Genomic DNA, 25,454 nt, shown 5'->3' with positions numbered 1-25,454 from the left:
GCGAAACTGGCGGTTTTAAAGTAAATTATTAAAACAGCACATCATCAAGTCTGGAGGCTACTTTACCTTCATGGAATAAATCGACCGTCCTTTAAAGAAGCGTACTACAAGGTTTGTACTATGTAGAAATACTTTTGACCTGCAATTAATTACCAGCAGAGGGCGCCCTTTATTTTCATTTTTACATACAAGACGTGGCCAAAGCGCCTCATTCAGTATTGATGAGAAGTTTTGGGGAAACTACTTAAGCATAGCTTTTCAACCAACCAACATGAATTAATCCAGTCTGGTCAACTAAAGCTATTTAGAAAAAGCCATCCCTTTATGACATTTCTAAAAGGATTTATTGCGTTTAACTGGGAATATGATTGCCATTCAATGTGGAATAAAGTTGAATAATAATATCTATCAATTAGAGCTGGGCGATAGAACGATAACGATATGTATCGCGATATAACTTTTACTCGATAGAGAAATTAAGCTATCGCGATAGACCTCGCCGCTCTTGTCCTCTTTAAAAAAAAAAAAAAAAAGGTCAGCCAATCCAAATTAAGTAGCGCAGAGCCGAACCAATCACAGCCGCAGCGTCACGTCGCGTGACTTGTTACGTACAGCACAAGTGCCAAGCCACACGTGTGTTTGTTTGGGAAACAGCCAGCGGGTAATGGAGCCAGCGCGTAATGGAGGAAATGAGTGTGCCGACTAGAAAAATCAACCGAGCGTGACCGAAGAGAAAACAGATGATGGTTGCAATGCCGGAGAGATTGTCGAACGGAAGAGCCATAGAAGTTCCGTAGTGTGAAGGTATTTCGGCTATTTCAAGTCTGACAAAAAACAGAGTAGCGTGCACTGTAAATGTGCCGAAAGCAAGTCTGGAAATACAATAAACTGGTGCATGCGTCACACTGTGCGCCACGTTATTGTTTCGGTGAAATGAATTTCTACAATACTGTTAATTCTACTCTCTGCAGTGTTTAAATGCTTACATATACACACAGTTACTGTCCGTCCACACATACGACTCGGTTCTGCTTCTATGCCCCAGCTTTGTTTACTTTTTCCCACCGAGGCTTCTAGACTTCTGATTGGCCAACATTTCTGCACGGTTAGGAATCTAGCGCCACCTGCTGCTTTGGCATGTTCATAGCAGCGTTTTCCTTCATTTCTGCCTTTATGTGTAGACGGGATTATTTTTTAAAACGAAAACGGAAAATCTCCGTTTTCAAAAATACCCGTGTACGTGTGGACGTAGCCTCAGTCTCTGACTGGAAGCGCTAATTCGTCATTCGGCTTTTGTCAGACTAAAGTAACTGTTAAAACTGTTTGAAAAGCTAAGCTATACAACAAGGAGAGATTGAGAATTTCCTTTTAGTTCTCAGTTTATTTGATATTGACAAAAGTTAGTCAGTTTTGTCTGTTCTTCTGTAAAACAAACTAAGATTTATTTTTAGAATTTATATTTTGTTTCTAAGTGGAATTGACAATTTAGTCTGTTTCGTTTGTTCTATTTTGAAACTTAAACGCTTTAGCGGCTGCCTTTTGTGTAGTTTGCAATATTTGCCTTTATCTATCTGAAAAAGTCTCATGTTCCTTAAGTACATCTACCCTGTTGAACTTATTATGGGAAATAAATATTTAAATAAAAACAAGCTGCTGATTATTTCACATTTTACTTGTGAGCAACGGCACATTTAAATCTTACAAATATAGTTATTTGGCTTATATCGTGATAGATATCGTTATCGCCTGAAATGAAAAAAACATATCGTGATATGAAAAAATCTCATATCGCCCAGCTCTACTATCAATCTATCTTGCCTTCATCTGCCTTCACACGCATAATTCATCCCAAAGGTGTTTTGTTCTGGTTGAGGCCAGGTGCAGGCCAGTCAAGTTCCTCACACCAAACTTCCTCATCCATGTCTTTATGGATCTAGCTTTGAGCACTGGTGCACACTCATATTGGAAGAGGAAGGGGCCATCCCCAAACCGTTCCCACAAAGTTGGGAGCATGTAATACTTCATTGTATGATGAAGATTGACCAAATCTCCAGAAAAACAACCCTAGACCCTAATGCCCCCTCCACCTAATTTTAGTTTTTGCACAGTGCATTTAGACAAGTACAGTTCTCCTTGCAGCCTCCAAACCCATACTCGGCCATCAGATTGCTAGATGGAGAAGCGTGATTCGTCACGACAGAGAACATGTCTCCACTGATCTAGAATCCAGTGGCAGCGTGCTTTACACCTGTTACAGGCGTGGCCCTTTAAGGATGAGCCTGATGGGAAATGTGTGCGGGGCGGAGAGCAAAAAAAGAAGGAAAAAGGAAGAGTAACGGTTAACTACAGAAGAGACGAAGAGAAAGTAAATAAAAGGAATATAATAACTCCCTCGACAGCCAGAGTTGTATCGGCGATGCCCGCTGTGAGTAAACTGTTTCAGCCCACTGTACGCGGTGTTCGTACCTTGGAGGAGAAATAAAGGTTCGGTAAAGCAGTTTCCTACGTCTCCCTCGATCTTCTTGCTAGCGGAGTTGACCTGTATAGTAGGGGTGGGTTTTTATAATCGATTCATCGATTAAAATCGATTCTGGCTTGGATAACGTAAAATCGATTCATTAAAATCCTGAATCGATTTTTTTTAATATAAATTTATTTTGCCCGAAATGCCAGAATCTCTGGTGACATCTCACAAAATTTCAAGAACCACCAAACAGTTAAGACAGTAAATGAGAGCAGGAACACGGATTCTGCACATAGACTTAAACACACAGCGCGACCCGCGGATCAGAATCAGTGAGATGTCGCCTTTCTCACCCGATGTGTCGGCGGGTCCAAGCTTTGTGTTCACGCCCTTTATGCGCCGATTCTAAAGCTGTTAGTTTGATCTCTCTCCAAACAATATTGACCGAACCATGTATTCACTCTGACTTTTACTGTTTTGCTTCCACCGCGATGCACAGCTCTCTCTCTCTCTCTCTCTCTCTCTCTCTCTCTCTCTCTCTCTCTCTCTCTCTCTCTCTCTCTCTCTCTCTCTCTCTCTCTCTCTCTCTCTCTCTCTCTCTCTCTCTCTCTCTCTCTCTCTCTGTACTTCAAGAACAGTTTCCCTTTCTTCATTATTCGCTTGCTTGTTACGCACAAGTCTACTGTTGTTTACAGGCTGTCAGCCGCTGTTTTTTTCCCTTTTACATTCTTCCGAAAAGAAAACCTCATTTCTGCTGTTCAATACTGAACAAATTTAAACTTTTTAAAATTATTCAAAATGCAAAACGCTTAACCATGTCTCTAATAAAACCGCTGTAACTTCAGAGGTAATGTTCATATGTTGATTAATGGTTTTCTTTCGTTTTTGATGTACTGCAGAATATTTTTATAAAATCCCAGGCCAGGAAAATCACCTTCATGTTTTTCTGTGTTTTATCTTCAGCTACTTTGACACAAAGGTATCTGCTGTGACGCTCACACCTTTGATAAAGTCTTGCGTGTGTCAGCTTCCTTTTTATTGATACAAAAATATGTAAATGTACTGATCTGAATTATAATATTTCTGACTGTCAAAATATCCCAGATTTAAATCGAATCGAATCGAATTAAATCGAATCGTGGATCGAATCGATTCGGGACCTTGTGAATCGGAATTGAATCGATTCTAGAAATCAGTGACGATACCCAGCCCTACTGTATAGTAAGCTGTTGCCGGTGTTGTGCCAAAAAGTGATTGTCTGCCAAAAACTGATTTCCGGTATTTGCCAAAAAGCGATTGCTCATATTTAAAGTGGTATAAGTAACTTGTTGGGCTATAATATGTTAAACATATGTCAAATGCATCCCTTATGGATGACATAAAGTCATCTTGAGCCACAAACAACATTCGTGTAGCAAGATACAAGCCGCAATCAGTTTTTGGCAGCGACTTTTATATAAGCTTTATTTATGCAGTAAAAAAAAATCTCATTAACATTAAAAATGTATTTTGTAAGAGTAAGTTGCCCAACAGGACAGCAGAAATGGCAGCAAATATTACAATAGTTCTGTAAAAATATTTTAAGTGGGGATAAAGGACCGGATTGGTTATAATGTAAGTACAAGTTGTAAAGATACTTAAAAAACAGATAATTTTTTAATTCTTTATGTAACCCCTTTGTATCCCCTGTTCACCGAAGTCTATTTACGAACATACGTAAAGATATTACACATAAAAAATACACAGAAACACTGGAAATCAGTTTTTGGCAGACAATCACTTTTTGGCACAACACCGGCCAAAGTTTCAAAAGGGTCCAGTTTGCAAGAAATCACAGAGCCTGTCTTCCTCTTCAGGTTATCCAGTCTGCTGGTGTCTCCAGCTCAGATGCTGCTTCCCCCTGCAGAACACAGCAAAGTACAATGTGCTCACTACAACTGAGTGATAGAAAACCTTGAGCACACATTGAAGGATTTCAGTTTCATGGGAAAAAGAGGCTGCTCATCCACTTTTTTTTCACAGCCTCTGTGTCAGTCTTCAAATTCATCCTCTTGTCGTCAGGTACTCATCCACCACATCAACATCTTGACCCGTGTTTGTCGTGGGACATGTCTCTTTGTTCTGAAGTCAAACACCATCGCTCTGTTCCATTTCACATTTAGAAATGGTAAATGGCCTGCATTTGTATGGCAATTTTCTAGTCCCTAAGGACCCCAAAGCGCTTCACACTACATTCAGTCATTCACACACACACTGGTGATGGCAAGCTACATTGTAGCCACAGCTGCCCTGGGGCACACTGACAGAGGCAAGGCCGCCGGACACTGGCGCCACCGGGCCCTTTGACCACCAGTAGGCAAACATGGGGTTACGGTAGTATCTTGCCCAAGGATATTTGGCATGCAGCCAGGAGACAGCCTGGGATCGAACCACCAACCTTCTGATTAGTGGCTGACCTGCTCTGCCACCTGAGCTACAGCCACCCCGGATTTGAAGCAGATGATTCCTCCCAGAACTCTCAACAAAATCATCAACTTGTGCTCTGTACTCTTTTTCCTGCTCATCACTAATAGATCCATCCACTCCACAATCAGTCAGAGTATTTCTGTAGGTGGCATGTACTGCCCATCAATAAAACAGACAGTCTCACATACTGCAGCCTACCTGTCAGGTAGTCAGTAATCCATGAGATTGTGGACATGTTTCATCTCTGTCAGTCGCAGCTCCTGGCTTTTGTTACATGAACTCGAGAAATTAAAGATGGTGATCCTCACCTTGCAGTCATTACTATCTAGATGGAAGAAAATATAAAAGTGGGAGTGGTGTGACGACTTGTTTCACTCATGAGTTTAATCTAAAGCAGATATTTTAGACTATGTTTACTGACTTTCAGTAGACTGCGTGGTTTAAATGGCCTCAGCAAGTGGAAGAAGTTGGTGAAGTTGTCTGGAGATGGATCTGATTGGTGATAATAACCTGCAGACTTGACATCTGAACAAACGCCACCGGGGGGGATGTAGCTGAGAGCCAGAGGAGGGAAAAGTAACATTGTTTTTTCAATGAAGCTGAAACTATTTTGTTCCAAAGCTTACAACTTCCTCAAAAATGAAAAACTCCAGATCTAAGTCATACTTGCAGTCTCGTGACTTATTCTAAAATCTCACTGATCTGGTTTTGATTTTGAAACATTATCTTACTCTTTCTTTTCTTACAAAATCATTAAATTTAAAATACAAAAAAGAAAAAATATGAAGCCAAATTACTGTCGCAGATCCTCCCTGAGGCCATATTGCGTTTCTAACAGTTTTTTTTAGCTGTGAGATCTCGTTTAAAGACTTCCGGTGTTAACAGCTGAATGAGCGCACTTTGGATTTGGTAAGTTAAATTATTGCAGACACTGCAGCTGTATCAGCATGAACACATTTGCAGTAACAAATCATAGTTATCAGCTGCATCGACTCTTTCCAAAGCTCATCCAGTGTATCTTTTTTATATTTTCACAATGAAATGCAATCACATCCTAAAAAGGCTCTGTTTTAAAAACTCTTTTTAAAACCGACCAGCTTCTCAGCATCGATCCACTCTGTTGCCTGGATAAAATAAGGTGCAGCAACATCATACACTAAAAGATCTCTTTTCAAGCCCAGAGTCTCATTAGGCTGAAATTATAATGAACAGTCTACCACCTGTTTTTCAGTTCAAAGACGAGTACTGTCTCATTTGTATTGGCGATATCATCAAAGACCCTTTGCTGCTTGTGATCGCAGAGATTAAGCTGCTTCACTGTGACTGCATGCTCTAAGGCATCAATCCTCAAAAAATCTCTAATCTTTGCTGTAGTGTGCTCGATATTAGTCCATTTTGATGCTCTGTGCAAACATCGTAAAGCAGTCTGCAGACTGACGGAGGTTAAAAGGTGTTCTTTGTTCTTTGTTTCTTTGCATTTACTTGACTTGTTTGTGGTCTAATCAGCTGTTTGTTTCTTATACTCACTGTTTTGGGTGCTGATTATATTTATATTTGATGGCCTTAAAGCTGCGATTATCACCGTAGAACTCAGAGATGCTTTGTTTCTTTCCCGAGAGATTATCACAACAATGTTTTGCGTTTCCCATTCATTCAGTTCATGTGTTGGCTGAGGCCGCTACGTCACACAGCAGTGACACAACTCTCTCCTAACGATGTTTTTTCCCCCAGGAGGAACAATACAGCGTTTGTCTTCAGGATAATCCTTTTCACCTGGATTATCGCGGCGCTGAGACAAGCAAGTTAAGGCATTTTGTGCTCAGAGCAAAGAACAACTGGCCACATTTCATCCAAGTAGCATTTTGTATAACAGTCATTGTACAATCCCACCTAATGATGGCAGTGAGGTTTAACTGAAAACATTTCTTATTTTTATTTAGTACTAATGTCCAAAAAGGAAAAAAATAGTGTTAAAGTGCAGATAGCAGTGAGTTTATCTCATTTATTTCATTTCTGGGTCAAAATTACCTGTTTGTTTTCCCCACATACTGACTACTGACTGCAGTCCTGGGATGAGACTACGTAACTACACCATATAGTTCAGTAGCTTGTAGAATCACCTTTAGCAGCAAGTAATTGTTCTCTGTGCGACATTATCAGTTTTTCACACTGTTGTGGAGGAATTTTACGCCACTCTTCTTTACAACGTTGCTTCAGTTCATTGAGGTTTGTGGGCAGCTCTCTAAAGGTCCTGCCACAAAAATTTCACTCAGGTCAAGGTCTGGACTTTGACTGGACCACTACAACATCTTTTTTTCAGCCATTCTGTTGTAGATTTGCTGCTGGGCTTCAGATTATTATACTGTTGCATGACCCAGTTTTGGACAAGGTTTAGCTTTTGAACAGATGGCCTCACATTTGACTGTAGAACACTTTGATATACAGAGAAGTTCATGGTCAACTCAGTGATGAAAGCTGCCCAAGTCCTGTGACTGCAAAACAGCCAAAATCAGCACCCCTCCACCGCTGTGCTACACGGTTAGTATGAGGTGTTTGAGATGATATACGGGACAGCATTCCAGGAGTTTTATGGTTTGTTCAGAGGACACTGAACTAAACTGTGCTACCATGTTCTTTTTACTGCTTCCAAACGGTCTTATACTGCCATGAACTTTAACATTTAACATGCTAACTGAGGCACACAGTCTGACCTTGGGGTCCACTCCTGGGAAAATTGTGGCATTGTGTTAACACATCTCAATGCTCCACACTTGCAAACTGCCAAAACCTTTAACAGAGATGCTCACAGATTACTGATGATCATTTAGAGTTCATTTGATTAGCAGCACCTAGCGTCTACTTACCCTATGTATACTTGAAATTACAAATATATATATATATACATACATACATAATTAAAATAGTGAAAGTGTAGTAAATAAACGTTTTGGCACTAATACGGACTGCACTTGGGATAAAAGCTGCAGTTTAGATGAGAAAGGTGTTTGTCTTTATTTCACACAATGTGCAAAACCAGTGTTATGTGGATCAAAGTTCCTACTCTTGATATTTCTTCATAATGGGTAGTTGACCTACATGTTGCATGAGTGCTAAAATAAACTGTCTGTGACTCAGCATAATTTTATCTTAACACATAAATCAGAACAGTTAAAAATAGAAAGAAAAAGAAATCCAACACACAAGCGCAACTCTCTTGCCAAGCATCACTTTTTGCAGTGCATATTCTCTGCAATAAATCCAGGTTGAGAGGTGTAGCCATTGGGTCACCCAAAAGAGGATATTGGCACAATGGGATACTTGTTCCCCATGTGACATGATTGGCTGGGACAAAGCTTTACAGCGCTGATTGCGTAGATTGACTCCGAGGAGGCCCAGATGAATAAATACCTCAAATCCAGTGGGAGATCAGAGGCTTCCAGTTACTAAACCAGTGACCACAGGCTTTTCTTACAGTTTGCTTTTTGTTTTATATTCAACAGCAAAAAGGAACCATGGTCAGCCGGTCAGTTTCTAATGAATTCAATTGTATCTCATATTTCTTATTACATTGAATGACAACCAGGGTAGTATTTTTTTTTTAGTAAATGAACTAAAGAGATTTGTTAGGTGAAAACTGTGATGTTTGTTTCAGTACTTTTTGGAAATTAATGCAATTAATTATTTCGACTTTTGGTAGAGAAATCTTTAACCTAATCCTGTGGTGTTTTTCACAGGATTAGGTAGTCAGGAGCAGGTTGGGTTTCTGACCAAAAACGAGTCATCAGAAATCCTAAAATTACTTAAAGCTGAAAGATATATAATTTTAACCTGCTGAAAACCCATCGGCAATAATTTCTTTGGCAGTGTTTCTTGATGTCTTTGCTCTTTTGTTTTTCTTTTTTTTTTTGCTAACAGATTTGAACACCCAGCTGGTGGCTACAGGAAGCTTTTTGAGACATGTGAAGAGCTGTCTGAGACTCTTCCCACAACAGTCACAGGTTTGTTTACATCTTTCAGACAGAAATAGACTAGACACGAAAATAACTCTTTTGACATTTGCATATCGACTGCACTTTTCTGGAAATTTATACTTTCTAGTTTATAACTCAGCACACTGAAAACTTTCTGTGATCCACGTTCATTCTGCAGGCCGGATTCCTTCGTTTCTGAAGGGAAGCCTTCTCCGTCTGGGACCCGGGCTTTTTGAGGTCGGAGATGAACCCTTCTATCACCTCTTCGATGGCCAGGCCCTCATGCACAAATTTGACTTCAAGAATGGCCAGGTCACCTACTTCCGGAAGTAAGGCGGTCATTTATCAGTGTCACATATTGCATTTGAACTGCAGCTGAGTAGCCGGTGCTGTGTGATTTCGTGTGAAACATCATATGTTGCCATAAGACTGGATGGTGTCATGGATTACCTAACACAGTCGAGCCAGTTTGCTCATGTTGAGTCCTGACATGAGATTTTGACTCATAGATACCAAACACATTTGCATGAAACACTCCTGCAAACACATGATTGTTTCGTTTAGCACATTCCCGTCCACTTGCTGCATGTATGGGAAGTCTGAGGGGTAGTCAATGACCCATAAAGTGGATTTTGCATTTTCTCTCTTTCCTCCATTTAGGTTTATCAGGACAGATGCTTATGTGCGAGCCATTACAGAGAAGCGTGTGGTCATTACTGAGTTTGGTACATTCGCATATCCTGATCCCTGCAAGAATATCTTCTCCAGGTTGGTTCCACATGCACACATTTGAGAGCAAATTAGAAATGTCTCAATGTCTTTGCAAATATTTGCAGTATTTTACCTCCAAGTTCCCTTTTTTTTTGTTACAATCCTGTATAGACTGCAGTCTTTTCCTGTTTTTTCTTCGGCTGCAGGTTTTTCACTTACTTCCAAGGTGTTGAGGTCACAGACAACTGCTTGGTGAATGTCTACCCTATTGGTGAGGATTATTATGCTGCAACAGAAACCAACTACATCACTAAAGTCAACACAGATACGCTGGAGACTCTGAAGAAGGTACATCAATAAAGTACATTGAATCTGAGACGAGAGCGAGCAATCTTTTCACCTTTACAGCTTTCGTCTTTATTTTCTGTGCAGGTCGATATGTGCAGCTATGTCAATATTAATGGAGTGACTGCCCACCCTCATATTGAGAGGGACGGTACTGTGTATAACATTGGAAACTGCATGGGGAAAGGAGCATCACTGGCCTACAATATTGTCAGGATCCCACCCACGCAGAAAGGTTTAGATAAACCCCGCATGCAACAATAACACAAACACTTGGTTTTTCATTAAATTCAGTTCATTTTGTACAAAAAATAAGATGGAATTTAAAAAGATGGTTATTTTCCAAATAACATGAATAAGTAAATGTACTTATGATGCTTAATCTACTCTACAATGGCTATTTCTACCTTTTATTAAAAAAAAAAAAAATATATATATATATATATATATATATATATATATATATATATATATATATATATATATATATATATATATATATATATATATATATATATATATACCCACGGATTAAAATACAACAGTGTGAGTACCCCAGACATAGAAAGTAAGGTTAAAGTGCAAAAATATAAATTATGAAAAAGGTTGTATTTTCTGTCATCATATAGATTTTATGAAGTGTTGGACCAAGCAGAGACTTCGAAACAGTGAGTGATCCCTTTAAAACACCACAACTTTTTCTTTTGTAGATAAATCTGATCCGATCGACAAGTCCAAGGTGGTGGTGCAGTTCCCCAGCTATCAGAGATTCAAGCCTTCCTACGTGCACAGGTGTGTCCACATGTCTGTGAGTCTGTGTGCGTGATTCAGTGTTATTTTTGTCCTGCCTCACACTCTGAGATGGGTGCACTTCCCTGAGCCTGGCTCTGTCGGAGATTTCTTCCTCTTAAAAAATGTTTTTCCTTCCCACTGTCGCCCAAGTGATTGCTCACAGGGGGTCTACTGATTGTTTTCTCTGTATTATTGAAGGGTCTCTACCTTACAATATAAAATACCTTATGGCAACTGTTGTTGTCATTTGGAGCTATGTAAGTAAAACTGAACTGAATTGAACTGAATTTAGTTGATGGGTTTTTATTGTTTTGTGTTTTTATCTACTTCAGTTTCGGCAAGACAGACAACTACTTTGTCTTTGTGGAGACTCCTGTGAAAATCAACCTGCTGAAGTTCCTGAGTGCCTGGAGTATCCGTGGCTGCAACTACATGGACTGCTTCGAATCCAATGAGAGCCAAGGAGTAAGGAGCCAAACGAATATCTTTAAATCCACAAAAAACCCACACTGGTGTTTTTGGCTGCTCTTCTTCTATAATCTCATCTGAAGCTCTGATGTTCTCTTGTAGACCCTGTTCCACATTGCCAAGAAAGACCCAGGAGAGTACATCGATCTCAAGTTTAAAGGAGCACCTATTGGCATGTTTCATCATATTAATACCTTCGAGGACCAGGGGTTCATTGTTGTTGACCTTTGTGCTTGGAAAGGGTAACTGAAGCATTCGACCGACCGCATTTGTTTGATCCAGCAAGATTAATGCTGATGAACATTTTTGTGTTGCAGCTTTGAGTTTGTTTACAACTACCTCTGGTTGGCCAACCTGAGGGCTAACTGGGACGAGGTGAAGAAGGCAGCCATGCTCGCCCCCCAGCCGGAGGTGCGCAGATACGTCATTCCCCTGGATGTCCACAAGGTGAGCACCTTTCTCTTTCATCAGACTGATAAAATCTTCTACAAACAAATGCAAGGTTTGGTTGTTCTGACCATGATCTGGATTTGATGTAGGAGGAGCAGGGGAAGAATCTGGTGAGCCTGCCGTACACCACAGCTACAGCCACCATGTACGCTGATGGGTCGACTTGGCTTGAGCCTGAGGTGCTGTTCTCCAGTCCTCACCAAGGTGACAATGCAGCTATTTTTCAAGAAGATATTTTTAGACTTTACTGAATGATTGAGTTGTGCATTGGTTTGCACTGTTGCCTCACAGCAAGAAGGTGCTGGGTTTGATTCTAGTGTGGGGCCTTTCTGTGTGGACTATGAGTACAAACATCCAAAAAGCATACACAGGGTTAACTGGTGACTGACTGTAGGTGTGAAGGTTAGCATATCTGTTCAGGGTGTAGCCTTCCTCTTGCTCTATGACAGCTCCACCCTCAATCGCAACCCTAAATAGGATAAGTGGACAAAAAGGGATGAATGGCTACTGAGTGATCTTTTGTTATTCTTTGGTTTTGTAGCTTTTGAGTTTCCTCAGATTAACTACAATAGGTATGGCGGCAAGAATTACACATACGCCTATGCCCTGGGTCTCAACCACTTCATACCAGACAGGGTAAGAGACTAGAGCAGCAGATTTCAGACTGTGAGTGTAGAAAAAAAAATTTTTTTGGTTGATTTTTTTTCTTTTGATTTCTGTGTAGATCTGCAAGTTGAACGTGAAGACCAAGGAGACCTGGGTATGGCAGGAGCCCGACTCCTACCCCTCAGAGCCGTTGTTTGTACAGACTCCTGATGCTGTCGATGAGGATGACGGTAAGTCTACAGCAGTTAAAGTATAATGTTCCATGCAGTGTGTTTTAACAATTACTTGTATTGTAAGAAGTAATTTTTAAGCAAGGCTGGTGTTTGCTGTCCCCACAGGTGTGCTGCTTACCATTGTTGCAGCTCCCGGTGCCCAGAGACCAGCGTACCTCCTCATCCTCAACGCCAAGGATCTTTCTGAGGTTGCCAGGGCAGAGGTGGAGTGCACTATTCCCGTCACCTTTCATGGGATGTACAAACCCTAATGATTCGTGACTCTGCATATTTCTCTGTGACCAGCTGCCACTCATTATTAGAACAATGGCACAAACTGATCATTGTGTCGAGCTGTTTTTGAGAAAGTGATTGCATGTCCTCCTTTGCAGGCAGCGTAGGCTGCTGGATGCCTTCTGAGCCATGATAATAAATCTCAACTAAAATGTCTAAGCTTGAACTGTCAGTACTGGTAAAGAAAAAAAGGATCTGTTCACATGATTTTTCATATAAATGGGTCATGGATGCAAAAATAAATGCGTAACTATCAATGCAATTCTTATTTTGTGTTGATCTGTTACACCATGTTCATTTGCTACTCACAGAGTGACAAAGTATTTTGCCTTTCATCTGAGGTTTAAGTTCTCTGTTGTATTGCGTTGCTTCTTTCAAATTTTTGAGCAACACTGCATTCCTGCCAGCTCCACGACTGCCTACTGAGACAAAAAGACTTTGTTTTTTATTTATGAGGGAGGAGTAAATCAAGCATTCTCTCAGTAAGCGATGCATATACGAGCAGTTCAACTAATCCTTCAGCCTAAACTCTTGAGGCATTAGTACAATTTTAATATGTTGCCACACAAAAATCTCATTATGGTCGCAAACGAATAGGGGACCTTTCCACGTCTGTCCTCGTGTTTGTCAAAGTTGTTTGAGTTTTAATCTAAAAACAGTAAAGGCACGCAGATCTTGCAGCACTGCAAAGCTGATTAACTGTGTCGGTTCTTATATCTGAGGAAACAAAGCGCATGTTGCAATGTATTCGTCTCAAAAGGTGCTTAAGAAATGGACGCGCAGCCTTTATATGCCACATTTTATCGTACTTAAAACAAGGATTTAAATTTGTGGTTTTTGCAATTGTAATTCCAATCTCAGATATTTGAGCGTCACATATAGAAACGCTTGAAACGGGCACCAACCGTGCTCATGTTTTCCTCGGCAGCTGATGCAAGCGGAGGAAACAAAGTGGCTTTGCCTGAGTTGCTACATCAGTCAAATCACACAGCGCTCATTATGTAGTCACGTTCTCCACTCCACTGCCAGATTTGAGGATTGCATTAATGAAAAAGCTCAAAAGGAGTGTTTTTGCTTTTGTGTTTTCTGTAATCTCTTACTTTGGTAATCACAGGGCTACAAATCTGCCCCATTATTTAGCCACTTCACTGGCTGATGTGAGCAGTTTCGGGGTAAGTCAATGGATGCTTCTGTGGTAATAAACCAAAACCGCATATCATTTTTCAATTTTTTAATTATTATTATTATTTTATTTACACAAAGGGTCCTTAGCCATCCAAAAAAACAAAACAAAAGAAGATTATAAAGAAATATTCATGAAAACACAGCAAAGGAAAGCTCAGTGAAAAAGATGATCTCAGGTTTAACTGTCACACCATGAGAGAAAAAAAACTCTCACACTCTGAAAATTCAGCCAGGACAGGTTTGCACGACCAGACAGTACCAAACAGCTGGATACTTCAATACAAGATGGGTTTTACACACATAACAGAAAATGTGAAAGAGACACCGACACCACCACCACCAAAACAGCACAAGTAAAAAGTAAAGCAATAAATGTAACGTCTACTACAGAAATAAAGACAATAATGCGCAACAAAACAAAAAAGAAATGTGATCAATATTTGTGTAGAATTTAAAACTGTATTCATGTAGATTCAGAATTAACCAGCTATGCCACACAATGCTTCTTTATTAAAGGAACAGTTCAACATTATTTGCTTAGAGACAAAGGTTATCTCTGTTAGGGATGAAGCTGGATTAGGGAATGCAATTAGCTTAGCATAAAGCGTGGGAACAGCTCACCCGGCTCTGTCTACAGAGCACAAAAACCACAATAAAATTAAATCATGAAACAACTTCAATCTTGTTCATCTTCAGATGGAAACAAATGATGATGGTGAACATGCTGGTGTGGGTTTGGACTTCGGTGAGATCCAGGTTAGAACGTTCTCCCTCTGTATTTAAAATGTTGTTGATCTCTTACTTTCTGTCACAAACACACTTTTTAAATCGGTGGTGCTCATATTAACTATGGAGAAAAGCTTCATTTAATGAAGAATATGTGGGTGTTACACCCGAGTCAGACTCAATCTGCTCTAGAGGCTTGGTTTCAAGCATTTTTTCTACTCTTGGATCTGTATGAAGTCGGCGAGAGCAGATTTTTTAATACAGTCACGTGCACGGCTGCAGCTGCGACCACACAAGCCACAAACACGTGCTGTAAATACCTTTTGTTCTAAAGGGCCAGCCAATCAGAATCCTGCAAAGTTACTCTATAAAGAAAACCCCCAAATAATCATTTGGAGCTGGAAATTAGTCCAATCAGAAATCATTAATAGAGCTATGAGAAATTAAAAATTCTTCTCAACAAGAATTTGAAGAAGCTTTAATGTCAAACCATTCCTTTAAAGCTGAGCAAGCCTCTGTCCCTTCAATTACACACACACAAAGAAAAAAAGATCAAAGAAATTGCACAAAACCATGAATCACAGATTTCATGAAATGCGTGTTTAGGATTACTTCAATGTGATAAGTGACTACTGACAGCTTTAAAAACATCCTTATCAGCTATATAACTTTTGCATCTCAGGAGATAAAAGGAATGAAGTATTGATAGTGCAAGGTTATAATGTACATATATTAATATACTGTTTTACATAATGTCCTAGGAGTAAAGTGCAAATCTCTGGATCAGATGAAGAGTGTGTGCAAGCGCTTCTAATTTCCACTGACTGATCCACCTGCCCATGCACAAATGAGCCCTTTACACTGGCCGTCAGCTACAACACATCGTCTGGTCAAACATTACAAAACTCTACTTTGTTTTCCCTTGAATTCAAAATATATTTTTAGAGGAACGGCTAAAGACACATATGAAGTAGTTTTGATATAAGTAAAGTACACCACTGTATACTTTTACACTTTGGGTGACTTCTGTAAAGTGTTTTCTTTTTGTAATCGTGTTTGGCTTCTTCTCTACACCAACAGTGTAAATGTCAGCAGTGTATTCCCACATATCCAAAGGGCAGGGCTACTTTAATGTGTTTAACAGATCAATATGTTTGAAAGGTCTTCTTTACTGTTGCCAACACATATCTGGCAAATCATCCGAGCATTTTCATCAATAATTTGTTTACCAAATTATTCATTTAAGTCGTGATCAGTGATGAATAAAGGTGCTGGCCGATGGGGAGAACGCCACTGAGACCCGCTCGAGTGGAAACGCAGTCACCAAACAGCTCTTTTAGACACAAATGCCACATGCTCGCTGTTAGCGGCAAAGCTGGAGAGTGCCTAGGCATGACAGAAACACAGAAACACAACCATGCAGGGTCGCTGGGACACCTGTCTTTTACCGACTTGTGTAACAGATGTTTAAGACCAGCTCAATCTGGAATCAGACCAGGGGTATGAAAGGCCAACGTTAGGTGAGTGGGAAACTTTTAAAGTGCAAGACAAAAGCCAACACTTTCATTTTTTTTCTTTCAGCTCCTCTCACTCTATAAGAGGGCAGCTGCTGGGTTTTGGGAGCTGGAGGGGGTCGTGTTTGATATATCGATTCGGTTGAAGAAGGGATGGAAAATTCAGTTGGTCTCGTAGGTGGAGAGCAGGGCAGCATCCACAGGCTCCATGCAGGAGGGGCAGGTGAAGGATCTCATAAGCCAATCATCTATACAGTCCATATGGTAGATGTGCATACATGGCAAGAACCGGATGGGGTCCCCATAAACAAAGTCCAGCATACAGATCACGCATCTGAAAACAGATAAAACAGTCCGCGTAAACACACGACAGCAGAAATCTTCTCAGACTTTCTACATGAAGTGTTCTCCTAAACCTGAAATTATTCATGCTTTAATGTAGCGCAGTTACACGTTATCAATTCATCATTGACTGTTTAATAATAAAATGTCAAAATATTCTCCATTTATACCCTCTGATTTTCAGCTCTAAGTCACTGGAAGTTGTGACGAGACAGACCCAGCGCTCATTCTAATCTACTTTGTTTGATCAGTCTAACTAAAACAATTACACAGCTTATGATTTTACAGATCCAATTTATAGTCAGTAGTTAATCATTAACCCGTAAAAATGTCCACACAACTAAAGGTTGATTTAGACTTTGCGTTGAATTGGGGATTTATTCAGTGGTAAATCTAAGGCATTAACCTGATCTGCACCCTAGAAATTGAACTACACATGTCTGTTCAATACAGTCAAATAATCCTCTGCGTATCCAGCTACTTTTTCACCACTGTTTTTAAATGTATCAGTGAGAGAATAATATTCATAGCATTAGTATAAGGAATAATAATCACCAACATAAGCATCAACATAAGCATGCTCTCCTGGAGGGAGATTACTGAAACCATTGGGATGGATGTGAGGGAATGCACAAAGAAGTGGGAAAACTACAGGGACAAAAATGTTTATCCCCCCCTAAAAAACCTGACCACAACAAAGAGCAGAGACCCAGGAGGGAAAGAAGTCCCAGCATTTTATTTGTTTCGGTTGGCTGGCACTGCATGTACACTGCCGGGACACATCACATGGCTTTTAACACACAATGAACCACACACAAGAATAACTGTCAGCAACAGTGTCGGCCCCTCACGAACATTATATTACAGGTTCTAAAAAAGACTTCCCACAGGTATCAATCAATTGTCGGTTATTATAGTTTTGTATTTTCTAATTAGATTTTATTTTATTTCGCTTTGACTCTTTGTTTTCAACTAATTTTATCCACGGTACGTTTCCAGATTGGATTTGTTCGTTTCAGTTTGGTTTTTAAATTCATTTCAGTCTCATTTTCAGTCCTTTTAAAGCTACGTTCAACTGCTCTCTTATTGTCCCCAAGGGGTCACCACAGTGGATGGATCCACATGTTTGATTTGGCACAGATTTTACAACGGATGCCCTTCCTGATGTAAACCTCCCATTTACCCATGCTTGGGAACAGCACAGGCAGTGCACTAGCTTTTGACCCTCTGTTTGTGTCTTCCTCTGGTTTCAAACTGGGGCTCTTTCATGAGTAAGAATAACATGTTAACCAGTACACCATGGAGACACTAGACATTTAAAATGTTTCTACCCTTGCCCAGTCACTTAAACACATTATGCTTGCTTATGTACAACAGCAGTTATGAAAAAAAAACCCATAATGCTTATTTATTAGAACAATACCTGGTGTAAGGTTTATGTCACAGCTGCCCAAAATTAACAGTATTGGTAACTACCAAAAATTATTTTCATGTTTCTATAATGGTTAATCTATAAATATAACCAAACTCTTTAGCCAAAATAATATTTATAATGTTAAGATATAAAAACTGTTATTATCCAAGAATTTTCAAATATATCATTTTACAGAAATGCAGGAAAAAAAAACAGCAAAGCACATCATTATTATTATTATTATTATTATTTGATTAAAATGGCGAACCACGTTTACCCATTTACTATATTTATTCATAGTTAGTTGTATTCTTCATGTTATGCTTGATAGACTTCTGACTTGCCAGAAGTACTGTGTGTCGGTTCAAACGGATATAAAATTTAGCGTATTTGCTTAATAAATAACTATCGGTTTTGGTTTTGAATGGCTAAACAGTAAAAAGCGACGTGTAACCTCATGGTGTGGACACTAACGTGGAAGAAACCGATACTCCTGCTGCTAGTGCTGGCACAGTGTGTGTTGCAATTTTATAAATGGCACAAAATTACATTTAAAAGGTGATTTAACTAACAAGGTACCTGTTTAACAGTTTCATACATCTTGTAAAAAATAAACAAAATATTTGTTTGGCCAATGTTTAACTTTGTTCAATCAAAGTGTGCTCAATTTAAAGGTTTTCTGAGCCATTTATGTTTTTTTGAATAGCCTAATTTTTTTCTCTTGTGATGGGAAGGTTAAGTATAGGCCAATAATCTTTGTCGAAGATGTTTTGTCTACATTGGAGTGAATGTTGCTCATTTTGCTGACGAAGATGAATAAGAGAAAAGGATCAAGTAACAACATCTATATTTGCCCTATGAAAAGATTTTTATTCAAAAATTTGGTTTTTTGGTTGCTTTCAGGCTGAATCAACTTCTGTTTTTATATGTTACCTCTCCAAAAAAATCCATTCACGTGGCACTTTTGTTATGAGCATACATAGTGTTGGTATTTTTTTTTTTTGCCATGATATAAATGTGTGGCTATACAACACAACTTCCTGCCAAAATACTAGTGAATCATGTCTTTTTGCAACAACAGTTATCTTTTGACCTCTACAGTGGCATCAGCAGTTGTGTTGTGTGTACTCTGTGGGTTTCACCAACCCAACTGTCAAAAAGATCCCACAACTGTCTGTAGATTCCTTTGTTTTTCCAATCCTATAAAAAGTTATAGGTTTTCTGGGTGTATGTGGTGTCATCAGATTTGTTCTACACAATGTCAATCAAACCTGGAAACAGCAGGTAAGCCACCTGTCAAAACTGGGGTTAAACACACCGAAACTTCAACTAGCTGTAGCCATGTGCCCTGGGTGTTTTGAAACACACTTCACAGCAGTGTTTCAAAACATCTGCACTTTGAACGCTTGACACAACATCAAAACTTCTAACTGTGCAGCTTCCTTACACACATTCCCAATCACATGAAGCAAAAACTAATGTACACAACAATTAATACTAACGCTTCTTAACTCGCTTTTTAATTTTTGAAACATAGCTCATTTCTAAAATTCCAATGCTGTCTAGCCCACGAGGTATAATAGCAGTCTGCTAACAGCTACTTAGGAGCTCTGTCACTGGGTTTAACAGCAGTAAAGAGACAGATGGGGGATAAACTAAAGAGACCAGAGATGCTCTAAAAAACCTGGGACCAAAAGAGGAAGTTTTTCAGTTTTGAAAATGGACTGTGGTTTTGCTTCATTTCTGGTCACTGTTACTATGTTGGACACAACAGGGAACCAGCTGAGTTAAAGGAAACATGTTACTTAAGGCTAACAGATGTTTTAACAGATGACAGAGTAATTTGTGCCACAAAAGTTGAAAGAATAAGTACAAATGCAGTTTGTTTTCAAGCTAATGAGCCAGATTTTGCTTTTGTTTGAAAACAGCTGCAACATCACATCTGACCTAAACAGAGTTTACTTCATACCAGTGATGTGATGTTCTGTGTCGAGGCTTCGAAGCTTGTGTCGAGTAATGGAGGGGGCGTTTCCGCGATGCGCGTATCGAGGCTTGCTTCATTTATGGGAGGAGCTGAAAATGATGACGTCCGAAGCCTCGATGCCCGGCTGTACCACGTGACTGGTTCATGAAGTGGTTCGAACTTTGCCGCGAGATATGACAGCGATATAAACCCCTCAGACTTCATTCAAAAATGTGGGTGTTTGATGGAGAGTTGCGGTTAGTGAGAGTTTGGAGACAGTTTGGAGGTTTATGAGAGTGAGGAAAGTCAGGAGAGAATGGAGCCAGCTAAGAAGAGGAGGATGTCCTCCCCTGTGTGAGAACATTTTGATCTTATTCCTCCCAACAAGGTATGTAAATTTCTACAGAAGATGTATTTTCATAATACTGATGGTGCAATACAATTTATGTTAAGCGGCTTTACTTTTGTACAAGGTGAAGTGTTTGCTATGTGCCAGGGAGCTGGGATATAACAACAACACCTCATCCATGCTTAGGCACTACAGAGCTTTGCATGAGAATAAGGGGAACACCGATTGTGGAGCAAGACCAGGTGAGCCATCAAATGTCCTGATAATATAGCATGCAGTAATGTTACTAAATGATATAACAATATTATACAACTGTAATAAGTTACGTGTGTGATATTTATATTTGTGCTTTGTCTTTATTGTCTTTCCTCAGGAGAACAATCTCAAATAGATGAAGACCTGGTTAGCATGGTGATTGAGGACTCACAGCCATTTAGCATTGTGGAGGACAAAGGATTCAAAAGACTTGTTAAATCATTAAATCCTAGCTATGTTCTCCCCACTAAAAGGTCATAAAAGCAGTGAAAATTTAGTTTTTACTGAATAAAATATGGGCAGGACTGACGTCTCAGTGTGTAGCTGTCTATACCTCAACGTTACAAAAGCACGTCCAGTAGATGTCCTACTAGAGCAAATAAAGCTTCAAGAAGCTTCGCGCTGGGGTGAACCAATTGGATGAAAAGCTTCAGTGCTTCATGAAGCTTCATCTGCCCATCACTACTTCATACCCTCAGATTTTTACGTTTATTGTTTATGTTTTATTATATCTAACCTATAATATATATACATTTCAGACAGAATAATTTTCTATTATAAGGACACACTCCTGCATTAATAATAACAATAGTGTGACACACTGTGAAACAGCCAAACTCCTAAACAACTTTGTTACGATGTACTCCTGAGAAGCAACCAGCCTGAGATCCAAAATGTCTATTCAGTTCTTAGGTTAAAAAAACGCAACCCTGTGGACCGCACCCCTGCTTGTTGTAAGCTCATCATATTTCAGAAATGTAAAATGCTCACTCTCTGATCTTCTTCTCTGAGCCGTCTTGCCCTCCATCATAAACGCCCTTAGGGAGGTGCTGGATCAGGCCAATGCGCTGAGCTATGCGGATCTGCTCTTCTTCTGTCAGCTGGGTGACCAGACGAGCCTGGCTGGGTGTAGGATGGTACATGGGCATGTGAGCCTGCTCCTGGTAGCACAAACAGGAAAACAACAATATGAAACCAAAACATGTGCTTCCCCCTATAAGCTAACTGTGTGCCTGAAGAAAGTGGTCAGACTAGATTAGGCTCTGTGCTGGGATAAGGTGAATAATGCAGCAGCTGTCTGGTTTGACAACTTTTGATAAATGCCTTCTGTTAACACATACTAAACGTATGATTACTTCTCAAAGGGCCACAGATATGAAACTGAGTTATCCTTTGTTATCACCACCTACTGCATGTTAGCATGTATGTTCTTAACTGACATTAACCTCACAAACTATGATGTTACTCATGTGTCGGGCATGTTCCGCTCCCCTCCCCCGGCCCTTTTGGATTAAAGCACCTGGAAGTTGAGACTGAGCAGCTGCTCACCTGGTAGGGCGGAGGTGGCTCCAGGTCCGGGTCTGTCCCGTCACCGAAACTAGCCCTGTCTGACTGGGATTCGTGGAGCAAAGAAATGTCGTCTGCTGTAGGAGACTTGAGACAGTTACCCATGTCGTCGTGTCCTTTCCTGACCCACGCCAACAAACAAGATATTTGCTGCTAAAGTTGCCCCCCTTGGCTGTTTACTTTCTACACCACAAACTGTTTAGTTACTGTTCAGCTAACTACCGCTGTGGGCACTCTTTACATGCTTATCCGTATAAAACTCCTAAGTAAAAGTTAAATACTAATAGTCTCTCTTCATGTTTAGTTGGACCTCCACCTGAAAAACAAAACAAAGAACTCCCCTCGCTAACGGCAGCTAGCAGCTGAGCTAGCTACTATTACGCTAGCCAATTGGGCGACTTCCTCTATAAGTATCGCTCATTCCTGTGTAAGACTCGCAGTCTCTGCAAAATATCTACTTCAGCTGTAACTTTAGCCGAGTTACTCAGCTGTCTGGGTGTCTGAATGTACAGACATTTCCGCCCTTTAACTTCGTGAGTATTATTTAACAGTTTGCTTCCTTGCTAGCTCTTTCTTCAGCCAAAGGATATGTTATCAGTCCGTTTCATATGACGTAGGTTGTAGTTCTGCATGCTGATTGGACATAAAGCCAAAGAAAAATAGAGCCAAAAAAATAAATAACTGTTAAAAAGTATTTCTAAATATTTAATCTCTACAAAAAAGACTACATTAATATGAAGGAATACTTATAGAGTATTACAAGTATATAAATAACATTTTTTGAGCAGATAATTACATTTAAAGTCCTGCTTAGAAGCTAATGATTTCACTTTCCACACAGCTAACACTGTAATTCATTGCAAAAAATCTAATTTCCAGTTTTGGTCACATGTTATAAAAATAGTCCGGAATAGTTTGGACTGTATACAATGTGCATTATACATTTTTTACATTATACTTTCTTTTTTTTTTAAATACATAAGTTAGATTTTAGAGCACAATGTTTAGTTCATGACTTTTTAGCTGTGTTACAGCCTTCTCGTCTCTGGCTATTTAAACCTCATCTGAAGCTGAAATTAGGTAATATGTCAAATAGTTAGGGGAGGGGTTGGGAACATTACTGATACATCTGGGTGCACCTTTTTCCACATGTAAGGTGTTAACAAGTTATTTGTTATCCAGAAGGGGGTTTTGTTTGTTTGTTTTTTTCATTTGTTAGTTGCATTTTAAATGATTGTATTTCACGTGTGCACATGATTAAATGTCTCACATGACATTTAGTCATTTGGGACTAGGTAACAGACTTGTGGAACAACTACAGAGAAACTTTTCCTGATAATATTTCTTAACTTTCTCTGAAGTAAGTTTTTGTAAGGATATAACTTTAGCAGTAATATTTTCCGCAGTGTTTGGACTGGTGCTTCTAATAAACTGAGTGCACCTATTCAAACCCTTCTTTCACTCTCTGACCTCTTTACAGCCTCTCTTTCACCAGACTCTCTATTTGCAAACACTGACTTTATAATATATACACAGGAGACCCCATTATTACATTTCATAGTGACTCAGAGAGAAAAATAATCAATGCACCAAAGAGAAAATCAATTTTGGGGGTGAGGCTAGCTTTTGCTAGCTCAAACAGTACTGTGCAAAAGTCTTGAGTTACCTGTTATTTCTTTATATTTTGCTTCCAAGAATCCCAGACCTCCTTCTAATTTTTAAAGTAGTCTTGAACAATAGATCATCGGGCTTTTCAAAGGTCTTTCAAAGTTTGTCTTTGGATATTGGCCAAGGATATTGGTGGGAGTCCAAGGCAATAAACTCGGGTAACACTTTATAATACGGCCTGCGACTAAGAATGTTATTCCCTTGTAATCAAATGGAATTCCAGTGTATTTGATTTGAAATTACCCTTTTTGCAATTATATTTACCTACAAATATTTAATGGTAGATACACTATAATAAGGGGTTAACAAGTTGGGTTGGTGTTACAGGATACGCAGAAATAATTATAATTTAAATTGTGCATAAATCATTTTAAGTACTGTGTAATTTCCTGGCAATTTAACAGAAAGACAATATTTCTCCATCTTTCATTATAAATATGTTGTACTTTTTGGGATTCAGACCATATTATGGAGTGGTTTAAATTTCCCCAACTTCAAGGTATTTTACAGGAAAGGAGACACAATTATGTAAGTAATAACTTAAGTACAGCATAACTAATTTTAAATAGTTTGTTAATCTTGTAGAGAAACAATATTTCTCAGTCTTACATTCTAGGTACGCTGTACTTCTCAGGGAGTGGGCTTTAATATGAAATGGATTAATGTTATATTTTTGCATCTTTTTTTTTTACATCATCATTTAATATTCATTATGTTCAATGTGAATGATGGATTTTCTATAATTCAGTTTACATTTTTTACTTACTCTTTCTTACAGGATAATATGTCTCTCCTTTCCTGTAAAATACTCAGAAGTTGGGCAAGTTTGCCTGTAATACACAAAAGTACAGCATACCTTTGAGTTAAGTACTTATGGTCCAAAATGGGGAAATAGTGTTTGTTTTTCTGCTAATTTACCAGGAAATTATGCAGTTCTTAAATTTACATATGCACTACTGCACTTACAGTTTAATTATTTGTTTCCTGTAAAAGCCTGACTTGTTACTACCTTACTCTAGTGTTCCTACCTTCAAGCATTTGTATATTAATATGATTTTCTTTTGTAATTTCAAATAATATACATTGAAATTCCACTCAATTACAGGGTATTTACACCCTTAGTCACGGGCCATTTTATAAATGCCAGGGCCAGCTGATAAAGCCTCTGTGAGAAATTGCACCACCCAGCCATCACGTGAGCTATTGAGGTCATCTGAGGCAAAGTGTCAATGGGCGCTGGAAGGGATCTTAGGACTACATTGTAGGTGGCTGGCAGTTGATCAGCCACCATCTATGGCAAGGATGGTCATTCACACGGGGCATAGGTGGCCTCCTTTACTTCTCTCTGTCCAAAAATGTGAACAGTGACACCCTCTAAAGAGTGTCCTTTCTCCTTTAAAAGCAGGTGTACACCTGAGTCTCATCCTGTTGAGGTGGGCCAGTGTCTTACAGGGGTTTTATCTGTTGGCCCCAGTGACTCCTTTTTTCACTCCTTAGCTTAGGTGGCAATTCAAAAGATAAATAGTTTGTTAGTGACTCTTGGGACCATCTCCAATGTGGCACCCCACACTGGGGGTTTACAGCCTGGAACTCTCAACCATCTGAAGCCTCTTGGATGAGAGGCGAAATGGCTTCAAAAACTTACAAAAGTCCAATTGCCTTCTTTTCAAGCTCTCAAGGAGTAGAGGTAGTGTAGGTGGAAGAGTTTAAATACCTGGGGTCAGCCATCCAAAGCAATGGACAGTGCGCAAGAGGTGGAGAAGAGAGTGGAGGCAGTGTGGAGCAGGTGGAGACAAGTGTCAAGGGTGATTTCTAACAGATGAACAGCAGCAAGAGTAAAAGCCAAGTTTTACAAGATGGTAGTGAGAACTGCTATTGTGTAGGTTTAGAAGAAGACAGCAGGCTGAGCTGA

The 25,454-nt window shown here is 39.5% G+C and overlaps 2 protein-coding genes across 3 annotated transcripts; one reads left to right on the top strand and one right to left on the bottom strand.

Moving 5' to 3' along the window:
- The first annotated feature begins 11 nt into the window (after nt 1-11).
- On the top strand, nt 12-13,041 carry rpe65a (retinoid isomerohydrolase RPE65 a). 2 transcript variants are annotated; one of them, XM_085254946.1, is made up of 14 exons: nt 12-111; nt 8,846-8,928; nt 9,080-9,230; nt 9,562-9,669; nt 9,819-9,960; nt 10,045-10,192; nt 10,668-10,749; nt 11,082-11,214; nt 11,320-11,459; nt 11,535-11,664; nt 11,757-11,871; nt 12,209-12,303; nt 12,392-12,503; nt 12,612-13,041. In XM_085254946.1, exons 3-14 carry the CDS (start codon nt 9,184-9,186, stop codon nt 12,755-12,757), a joined length of 1,398 nt encoding a protein of 465 aa, XP_085111072.1. In that variant the 5' UTR covers nt 12-111; nt 8,846-8,928; nt 9,080-9,183; the 3' UTR covers nt 12,758-13,041. The 2 variants fall into 2 exon arrangements, with proteins under 2 accessions (XP_085111072.1, XP_085111071.1); XM_085254945.1 differs by lacking the exon at nt 12-111 and adding an exon at nt 8,340-8,453.
- A 3,194-nt stretch (nt 13,042-16,235) lies between these two features.
- LOC146553534 (RING finger protein 11-like) lies at nt 16,236-22,473 on the bottom strand. The gene is made up of 3 exons (XM_085254896.1): nt 21,857-22,473; nt 21,299-21,468; nt 16,236-16,538 (listed from the first exon to the last, which is right to left on the bottom strand). The coding sequence occupies exons 1-3, from the start codon at nt 21,977-21,979 to the stop codon at nt 16,367-16,369; spliced, it is 465 nt and encodes a 154-aa protein (XP_085111022.1). The 5' UTR covers nt 21,980-22,473; the 3' UTR covers nt 16,236-16,366.
- Between the last annotated feature and the right edge of the window lie 2,981 nt (nt 22,474-25,454).

This window comes from Mchenga conophoros, linkage group LG18, assembly GCF_057382185.1.
Source record: "Mchenga conophoros isolate Kocher_MC1m ecotype Shallow Benthic linkage group LG18, M_conophoros_male_GT1.1, whole genome shotgun sequence".
In the NCBI taxonomy this organism is placed as follows: domain Eukaryota; kingdom Metazoa; phylum Chordata; class Actinopteri; order Cichliformes; family Cichlidae; genus Mchenga; species Mchenga conophoros.
This window is presented reverse-complemented; position numbering and strand designations above follow the sequence as displayed.

Coding starts and splice junctions, on each gene's coding strand:
- rpe65a (XM_085254945.1), top strand. Junction 8,929..9,079: donor TCTTCCCACAACAGTCACAG/GTTTGTTTACAT, acceptor TTCATTCTGCAG/GCCGGATTCCTTCGTTTCTG. Junction 10,193..10,667: donor GATCCCACCCACGCAGAAAG/GTTTAGATAAAC, acceptor TTTCTTTTGTAG/ATAAATCTGATCCGATCGAC.
- LOC146553534 (XM_085254896.1), bottom strand. CDS start 21,979: ATGGGTAACTGTCTCAAGTCTCCTACAGCAGACGACATTTCTTTGCTC. Junction 21,469..21,856: donor AGCCACCTCCGCCCTACCAG/GTGAGCAGCTGC, acceptor TTGTGCTACCAG/GAGCAGGCTCACATGCCCAT. Junction 16,539..21,298: donor TCAGAGAAGAAGATCAGAGA/GTGAGCATTTTA, acceptor ATCTGTTTTCAG/ATGCGTGATCTGTATGCTGG.